A 10000-nucleotide genomic window follows, 5' to 3' on the forward strand; every position below is an offset into this window, starting at 1 on the left:
TCGTTCCCAGTTTGTCCCAATCGTCGCTCCCGACGGTTTGATACTGGTCTCTATTGTCTCTCTCCCTCTTGGTAGGTTTCCGTGCTTTGTAACAAGTTGAATGTTGTGCTGCATGGTACCCTTGTGGCATGCTGATGCCAAGAGCAATGGCTCTTGGCACGTGCCCCCCCCCCCCCCCCCCCATTTCGACCTAGGTTCAATATGCACATAGTGACTGTGAATGACATGCACCGGCCGTCCTACACATATGCGGCCGGGCAACCCCACCCCACCCCCTGCCCGTAAAAGGGGGACCAGCTACGCTCCTTGATAGGGCATATCCCGTGGTCACCAGAGTGAAGCGTCATCCAGTGCATCTGACCACACACGTTTATGTTGCTCTCTACCTCCTCTATCTTGCGTACAGTCCTGCTCAGCTCCGGCATGTTCGGCGTCCAGAGCCAAGCCAAAGCCGAGATTGCCGAACGTATGATGACGACGACGACAACGTCGAGTCCATTTCCGGACGCCGGCGAAAAGATGGAACTGCTGAAGAAGCTGCTCGATGGGGACACGGGAAAATCCCCTCCTGAGGGAAGCAATGAACCACCATCACGGGAAACATTCGCAGCCAAAGTCAACATCATCGAGGAAAAGGGTCCACCAAGTTCACTGACTGCCAGCAAAGGTGAACAGATATCGGCGCTGTACCTGAAAAATCGACTAGATCTCACGCTCCTGGACAAGGACGGGCCGAACGGAAAGGGCACGGATGATAAACTCATCCCCGTTCAGCCGCAGAACGCTGAAGACAAGAATGTGCATTTGAAGATTGTGTCGGAGACGTCAAAACCGCCAATGCCACACTACCCGATGCCACTACCTTCGCAGGCGTCCGGCAGCAACATAGGCTTCGAGTCCAGCGCCGTGGACACCATCCTTGAAGGACTTCACTCGGACAAGAACAAACAGCCAGTGGCTGCGATCAAGGCCGAAAATACGAAGACCAGTGAGCACATGCCCGAAGCCAGTGAGATTGGATTTCGTCGACCAAGCGGCATCTCCCCAGCTCGCATTTCCAGCGCGTTCATTTCAATCTCGGTGCACGACGATTGCCTTGAGCTGGCATGTCCGTACACGGGCCAGCCAAGTGCGCAGTTGCTATGGTTCCTCAACGACCGGCGAGTGCACTCATCTCGTCGCGGCGTGTCCGTGAAGGGCGACACGCTGACGATATGCGAGCGCTCGCGCCTGCGTGGCTCGGCCGACGTCATATGCCGCGTACAGAACGTGCTCGGGGTGGACACTCGCCAGGCCATCGTTGACCTGAGTGGTAAGAAACGAGTGCTTCTGCTAGGTCTCCACTCCTCTCTCTCTCTCTCTCTTCTCTCGTTTGTGCCTACGAGTTGTGACAGGAATGTGCACGAGCATGTTTCAGCCAGTGCTCTCCGGAACTAGAGATCCACGTTGGCTGGGTTACACCTTTCAAACTAATCACAATGCGCGCTATCATAGTGTGTTGTGCATGATAGGAAGCACCCGAACGTACATGTATTCTATGCCCCAGGTTTATATACCGTGGTATATTATGCCCCAGGTACAGAATACCCCAGGTACAGAACACCCCAGGTACAGAATACCCCAGGTACAGAACACCCCAGGTACAGAACACCCCAGGTACAGAACACCCCAGGTACAGAACACCCCAGGTACAGAACACCCCAGGTACAGAACACCCCAGGTACAGAACACCCCAGGTACAGAACATCCCAGGTACAGAACACCCCAGGTACAGACACCCCAGGTACAGAACACCCCAGGTACAGAACATCCCAGGTACAGAACACCCCAGGTACAGAACTGTAACACCCGAGGTACAGAACACCCCAGGTACAGAACACCCCAGATACAGAACACCCCAGGTACAGAACACCCCAGGTACAGAACACCCCAGGTACAGAACATCCCAGGTACAGAACACCCCAGGTACAGAACACCCCAGGTACAGAACACCCCAGGTACAGAACACCCCAGGTACAGAACACCCCAGGTACAGAACACCCCAGGTGCAGAATACCCCAGGTGCATTATATCCCAGGTGTGTATACCCCGGGTACGTTTTTTCTATTGACTTTTAACGTAGCAGGACTGGCAGCAGCAGTTACTGTTTAATTTTAATTTTATTCACCGTCCAATGGCAGAAGCCAATGCAAAGGAGGGGACGTTAGCCAGCCATGGCAAGAGAAGGAAAAAGAAAGAAAAAAGGAAAGAACATAATAATCGGAAGAAGTTGGATCTGGGCCCCATACCATGGCTTGCTGTACTTTCCGTGCGTGATATAGCAGACAAGGTATGATCTTACTCCGCATTACCCACAAACACTGGTGGTCAAACGTGTTCATCCAGCTATGGTCTGACCTACCGGAATGATTCCGCTGGACTTGCAGCGCACTACTACCTACATGTACAGTCCACTGAGGATATAACGACAATTCGCTAATAGCGACAGAATTTCCATGCCCAGAGCAAAGTCCCATCTAACTGTAATACATGTCATGAGACTTCGGGTATAAGGACACTTTTCTGATGCCCCGCCGAGTGTCGTTATATCTCTCTCTCTCAGCACATGTAGGATTGTTCATTCTCTCTGTGCTATGCTCTGTAGTGATCCTGAAGCCTGAACCACCAATCACTACACCACCACCACCACCACCACCACCATCACGAGGGGAACCCCCTAAAATCACGGGTCCCCTGATCGTGCGCACAAAGAACTCGTCGTGCATAAGCATCCAGTGCCCCGCCCGCAGCCAGCACAGCCTGCAGATACAGTGGACCTATCACATGGAGAGCATCACGCAGGGGAAATCCCCCACCGGGCTCGAGGTCGACAAGGACGGCGACCTGGTGGCGTGCCTGGCACAGGATCGCCTTGGCAACCGGGACGTGCTCTGCCGCGCTAGCAACGAGTTTGGCTTCGTTGTGCAGGTGCAGAAAGTCAACATGCTAGGTAAGATATACACAGGGACAGACAAAAGCAGACTTCACTCTATTGAAATTTGTTAGAGCTCTGAGACCGGTTGCCAAGGCAAATGCCAAGGCAAACAGTCTTTGCGCATCTCTCTATCCGTTGTGAAAGCAGATTTCTTCAATTAACACCGTATTCTTACGTTCCTTGCCATCTGTCTTTCTGTCAGGGAAGCTGTCATTGTTTCATTGTTTGCCATGTTTTCTTTCTTACTGAACTTCTTACAGAGCAGCGTTGTTTAGTTCACCATCTGTCATTCTGACGGGCCAGCTTTGATTGTTTGCCGTGTGTCTTTCTCGTTGAGCAGCTTTCTTGAAGGCACTGATTACAGAGATGCCACGGCCCACTGTTCCCGCCGCCACGAAATCACCGCAGCCCGAATCCACAACAGCCATGCCGAGCACGGAGGTCACGTTGCCTGGCAACGGCAGAGTGCTCCCGCCGCGTATCCTTGACGCAACCCAGCCGGTGCTGGTGCAGAACGGATGCATACTGGTGTTGTGCGTGGCGTACGGCACACCACTGCCCAAGGTGAGAGAGAGGGGTTAGCTCATAATACAGTAAAACATGTGTTTGCCAGACCCCGTAGGCCTGTACCAAGCTGTGTGTCCCATATGGTGCAGTGGTATGTGCAGCGATTTCCAATCGATAGATTGCGGGTTCGATTCCCGACGATTATGGTCACACACGTCTTTCTTCTCTTTCTCAGACTCTTCCTGACTTTTCTTTCATTCTCCTGGGTGGTTACCAACAGCCAGTGCATGCCGGAGTATGTGGTGTGATGTGTGTGCGGGGAAAAAAAAAAAAAAAACAGAAAAGAAAAAGACCAAAAAAGGGATTCACTGGCCAGAAAATGTCACTCCAAATAGCTGTATGGTGTAGACCAGGCTGAATAGTGACGGTCAATTCTTCAGCCTTGCAAGCTGTTGAATGGTGTAATCCCAGCACAAGTTGCTATGGCTTCTGCCGTAGCATTGCTATCATCGCCTCCGGCGATGGGCGTCAAAGGTCAAGGTACCAAGCAGAATCCTGTATTGACCGGACACATTTTCATGCACCAAAGTGCTGTGGGTGGAACGTGCATCCCTGGGTCAAGCCAGATCCTGTCATATCAGGCCGGTTTTCGCTTCACCGGGGAAATCCGGTTAGAGCAGGTATTACTGTACCAGTCGATCTACATCTTGGGAGGAATATTCAGGGCCGCATCCACGGATGCATTGCAGAATTTGTATGGACGACGTGCCCACACTCGCATACAGCACTGGCCAAAGTGGGATCTTGTGCATACCGTTCGTAAAAAGCTATGATTGCATAATGAAGTTGAAGACACCACTGCAGCTGTACTTATGGTTAATAAATATGGTGTGTGGGCAGGCGTGTGTTTACCGCCATATTGCCAGGCGTGCCTTTACCACCATATTTATCAACGATGATTGCAAAGCATGAAAAAAAAAAACTCCGGCGCGGACCGGAGTTGCAATAAACTAGCCTTGAACCTTGCTGTGTCTGTGCAGTGCAGTCTGTCTTTGCAGTGGTGTTGAGTGCATGTCTGATCAGTCTGTCTTTGCAGTGGTGTTGAGTGTATGTCTGATGCACTGCATATGCCTTATTCATGGCTCACACATGACGGGTTTACGTGGCTCTAGTAAAAAAAAAATTAAAAAAAAATGCAGCTCCTCTCATACTACAGTAAAACCTGTAGCTAAGGACCACAGAGACTAGCGACCCGTTTGGTACTACAGACCACTTCGCCAGGCACGGACGATCTCACGTTCATATTATGGTCGTGCGGTGCAAAAAGGATCACCTGCCAATAAAGACCGCTTTCTCTAGCCTAAGGGGTGGTCGTTAGTCACAGGTTTTACTGCAGTATGAGAGGAGCATATGCAAGGCATCAAACATACGGAGTATCCTTTGTTACCGGAGGATGCAGCCGCTGAGCTGTGTGCTGAGAGTACTCAATACCGCTGCGCAGAAAGAGCATATTACACAGACACAACAGGGCGCAAATCGACAACCTTCCAACTTTGAAGGCTCTAAGACTAAGTAATGAAATATCGTAAGAAAGTGACTCACCGGTGTCTGTTTTATTGCTTGTATAATATGTTTCTGGCCATGCGTACCACAGCTGGTGTGGAGTTTCAACGGCCGCACCATCATGCCGCGACAGCCACGCGAAAGTGACTTCCAAATCCGAACGGACGGATCTCTCCAGGTGAGTTGTAGAGGCGCGTGTTGCGTGCGTAAGTCCGCGGTAAGCATGGTTCTTGCTCCTTGCATCCTCAGAATTTGCCTGCCGTGGAAAGTGTGCATGTAATAGCTCTTAGCTCACTGCAAAGTGACATTGCTTGGGCATGCCAATTTGCATGATTATGAACTTCAAAGAGCAAGTAGGGTGCTGTAATGAGAGTGCTGAAAGCACTCAAACGTTTACAGTCAACTTCACTAATAACGACTGCGGATATAACGACATATGAACTTTCAAGAGCAAGTAGGGTGCTGTAATGAGAGTGCTGAAAGCACTCAAACGTTTACAGTCAACTTCACTAATAACGACTGCGGATATAGAACGACAATTCACGAATAACGACAGAATGTCCATGCCCTGAGCAAAGTCCCATCTAACTATAATACATAATATAATGAGACTTCGGGTATAAGGACACTTTTCTGATGCCCGCCGAGTGTCGTAATACGCAAATTGACTGTACTTATCCAGAATACTATAAAGTTTGTACTGTACACTCGCTTATACTCCCTCCTTGCCGGCACACTAGTCCTCCATTCTCGTCCGGAAGGGCATCGTCAGGGAAACGTCAACCTTGCGAATATAGACCCTCGATCGCCCATAAGAGTGAAGTGAAGATTCATCAATCAGTACACATGCAATGTGCTGTGTTCTTGCTAAGGTCTGTAACCTGGATGCTGGAAAACACAGTGGGCAGTACAAGTGTACAGCTAGCAATCAGGCTGGTATCGCCGCCAGCAATAACTATATCAATGTGCAAAGTAAGTCCTGTATCCTAGTTGACCTGGCTGCCCGGCCGTTTAGTCTCCTGAATGCCATTTTGCTGTATTGGAGCGCTGCAGGTGTGTGCGTGTGTGTGTGTGTGTGTGTGTACACGCGTGTGTGTGTGTGTGTGTGTGTGTGTGTGTGTGTGTGCGCGTGCGTGTGTGTGTGTGTGTGTACACGCGCGTGTGTGTGCGTGCGTGCGTGGGCATGTGTGTAGGGAGGGTGGGTTGGAGGAAGGGGGGGGCTCCGCATGCAAACCTAATAGTTGACTGCTGCAGAGTGTACATACAGTCAACTTCGCTAATAACGACTGCGGATATAACGACAATTCGCGAATAACGACAGAATTTCCATGCCTACAAGTGTGTAGAGCAAAGTCCCATCTAACTGTAACACATATAATGAGACTTCGGGTATAACGACACTTCGCGAATACGGACACTTTTCTGATGCCCGGCCGAGTGTCGTTATAAGCGAAGTTGCCTGTATTGGACACACAATATAGCCTCCTTTGAACTGAACACAAACAGTCCTGTTCTCCTCATGTTCTTCCATTGCCGCTTGCCTTCAGCGTACTTGAAACTAATAGAAGACAACAAGACTTGCTCGCCAGCGAAGCAGCCTACAAAGACAACTCCCGAAGGTGAGATCCTGATTTTGGGCGATTGTGTTCCGTGGAAAATTCCGATTTAAAGCCGTGTGTTGTTTCAGAAATGCTGCACACAGTGACTGCCGTCTCATTGTCCTGCTCCTCACTGTCTATAAGTTATGAGTGGCATCATCTCATTGTCCCTCTCCTCACTGTCTGTACATAATTACCGACAGCCTCTCACTGTCTCCCGGCACATCACTCTCTTGTCAATACTCGCCAACCGTGAACCTATTTTGCCCACGAATGGTCCACGATAAGCAAACTGGCTCTTTGTCTGCCACACACGAGCTCCTGGCAAGCTATTTCGGGTAGATGCCGTTCACTCATCAGGTTGCTCAGCATCTTACTGGTCTAAACGTCGTCTCGTTTAGGACGAACTATACACCTCTCGCGACCGCACCACACAACAAAAAGGTCAACTGCTTTGTTGTAGAGAATTCTTTGTTCTTTCTCTGTGGAGACAACTGGACAACTGAAAAGACGGCAGACGGTCGAAACCAATGGGGGCAAAACAGGAAAGTGCGTCTACGGAGGAGACAGAAGACGGTGCAGCTGCATGTACAAAGGAGTAAAAGACACCGCAGCAGCGTGGACCACGGTTGAGCAGCATGTACAAGAGAGTGACACGAACGCAGCCGCTTGTACGACAAACAGACACAAACACACACAGCAGCATGTACGACAAAGAGACACACCCGGCCGCGTGTACAACATAAATAGGGGACATAAATAATTTTCGTTGTCATTATTGTTGTTGTCGTCGTCACTGTTTGAATTTTTTTTGAATTCTTTATTCTCACGATGGCACCATCGCCAATAAGAGATAAGTTTATGAGAAGGTGAGATGCTGTGTGTGGGGCTGTGGGTTATGCAGTTGGAAAGTGATTCACATCACTTTGAATTTTACAAGTATGGGAGAGGGTGATTGTTGGCGTCATTGTTGTTGCTAAATTTGTTGTTTTGTTGTTTCCCCTCCGTAGGTCATCGACAGGAGGTAGCTGCCCTAAGAGCCCAGGTTGTGAGCATGAGCCAGCTAGTTGCAAACGCCGACAAACAGAGACGACAGGCTGTGGACAGCGAACGAGGTAAGCGATACCGTCTTTCCTCACATATAATTATAAGTTGCGCCTTTTTACACTAAAATTCAAGGGCAAAAAGGGGGTTGATGTGATTAGTGCGAAGGGATTCGGGAAGGGCATTAAAGCGGTCAGCACCAAGGAATTATAGTGAGAGAAACACAGTAATCATTGCAACAGCCACTACTATGTTTCTTAGGTGAATTTTGCAAACTTCGATATCCATACTTGATGAATAGAGGGGGGGGGGGGGGTATTCCGTTTTAAGTATATAGATGAGCTATGAATGTCAAGCAAAGCAGTAGCCTTGAAGGAAGGGATGCCGAGCAAGAGAGGAGCGAGTTGTAACCGGCCTCCGTTCTGTCCAGAGCCAGTTTAAGGGCACAAGCTGCACTGCGGAGGAGCATATCACTGGGAAGGGCATTCCAAAGGTTACCCCCCACAAATGTCTATGGCTGGCGACCAGAAGGTCCAGGAAGGAAAGGCACTTGCAGCAGCATCTGTTCCTGTCCTCGAGTAATTCGGCGATCACCCCGGGATGGGTTTCCTGTACTAGCCGTCAACTGAAAGTAGGTACAGAAAAGAGGACTTGCAAGATCATGTAGGCAACGGAAAACAGAACATTGTAGTGAAAAATGTGAGTTAGGGATCGAATAGATAAGCTCATGAGGACGGCTGGACAGTCGGAAAATTGCACGAATGCCGGATTTGCTGGATTTGATTAAACGACTCTGCAGCTGCTGTGTCAGCAACGGGAAGAATGCATTGGTTGCGTACGTTAGTCATGCTTGCACAATGCCAATGTACCAAAGTCTGCGGACTCTTATGGGTCTAGATCGCCCATGGCACCATAGATGGCTGATGGCGACTGACACCTTCCGCACAACACTTGAAACATGTGGCTGCCAGGACAGCTGATCGTCAATGGTTACGGCAAAGGTATTCGGCAGTGGAGGTAACAGTTAAGATTTGATAATTACATTTCCCGACTGGTATATTGCCAGTGAATCCCCCGAGGTCGAATCACCATGACTTGGGTTGCCGGTATTCAGCAGAAGCCCAATTTCGGAGAGCCAGTCAGACAGACGTGTCACAGCCGTAGTCGAAGTCCTGCAAACAGTGTCCAGATCTGAATCAGAAAATCTAGCATGATGTCGTCCGTGAACTCCTGATGGATAACAATGCGAGGTATGACGTCGGAGATGTCACTCGTGTATAGCACAAAGAGAAGCGGCCCAAGAACACTGCCTTGGGGCACACCTCTTGAGCACGGGACCGTATCAGAGAGAGCCTCACACACCTTGACACACTGCGAACGACCAGACAGATAGCTAGCCAGCCATGACAATGCCTTGCCATTGACTCGCAGGGTGATCAGTTCATCAATCAGACAAATGCGCCTCCTCATTTAAAGACAGACGGAAGTGCTGCATGACACTAGGATGACCATGTGACCAGGACTACATGTACTGTGTGTAATGTATAGAATTGTCTAGTGGCTGCCCGTGACTCGCTAGTGGCTCGCTAGTGGGTCGTTGTGACTTGCTAGCGGCTCGCCGTGACTTGCTAGTGGCTCGCCGTGACCCGCTAGTGGCTCGCCGACGCTGAGCTCTTGCTAATGGTGATCTTCAATGCCAGCGATATCCTAACGTGGTATACGCCTGCCGGGCTTGTTCTATTTGTTGTTGCTTACAGTATGCCAGCAGACTCTGGATGACCTGCGGCGAATCGTCACTAAAGACTGACCGGGTCTCGGCGACCTTCCTTTGTGGGCCAACCCAATCCCCTCACACTTCACTGTGTGTTCCCCACTGCCGACGTTCCCCAATACCCAAGTCGGTATTTTTTTAGTATAAATTATAAGTTTATTATGCCTATGTGATGTGCAAGTTTATACTGGTAAAGGCAAACTATTTTTCTTGCGAACAAATTACCTCAATTTTGCAAATATATCCCTATCTATATTGTGTCCCTATCTATATCAATGTAACACAAAATGAATATTTTTTATTTTTTTTACGATGCACATATTATCGAAATTTGAAAATATATTTTGGAAATTTGCGTGTCGAAATTCTGAATAATTATACCAAGAAATTGAAGTGTTCTTTAGTCGGAGTGTGGTTTCATGGAGAAAGAATGTATAATTATATTATTATACTCTACAACTGTTACCGTTGGATTCTGAGATGCACGCGTTTTGATATCTGTGGATAATAGAACTGGAGACATTGGAGCCGCATGCGTGTGTG

At 49.2% G+C, this 10000-nt stretch overlaps 1 protein-coding gene across 1 annotated transcript in view; it reads left to right on the forward strand.

The window, feature by feature from the left end:
* Window positions 1-9871, forward strand: part of LOC135829599 (uncharacterized) — a 25410-nt gene extending 15539 nt beyond the window's left edge. The window contains exons 15-22 of the mRNA XM_065341992.1: window positions 407-1312; window positions 2645-2989; window positions 3315-3538; window positions 5136-5222; window positions 5917-6016; window positions 6592-6663; window positions 7653-7757; window positions 9444-9871. Coding sequence (XP_065198064.1) covers window positions 407-1312; window positions 2645-2989; window positions 3315-3538; window positions 5136-5222; window positions 5917-6016; window positions 6592-6663; window positions 7653-7757; window positions 9444-9493 — 1889 coding nt within the window. The 3' untranslated portion in view covers window positions 9494-9871. The remainder of the gene's footprint in view (window positions 1-406; window positions 1313-2644; window positions 2990-3314; window positions 3539-5135; window positions 5223-5916; window positions 6017-6591; window positions 6664-7652; window positions 7758-9443) is intronic.
* The last annotated feature ends 129 nt before the right edge of the window (window positions 9872-10000 follow it).

Source organism: Sycon ciliatum, chromosome 13, assembly GCF_964019385.1.
Source record: "Sycon ciliatum chromosome 13, ocSycCili1.1, whole genome shotgun sequence".
Classification (NCBI taxonomy): Eukaryota; Metazoa; Porifera; class Calcarea; order Leucosolenida; family Sycettidae; genus Sycon; species Sycon ciliatum.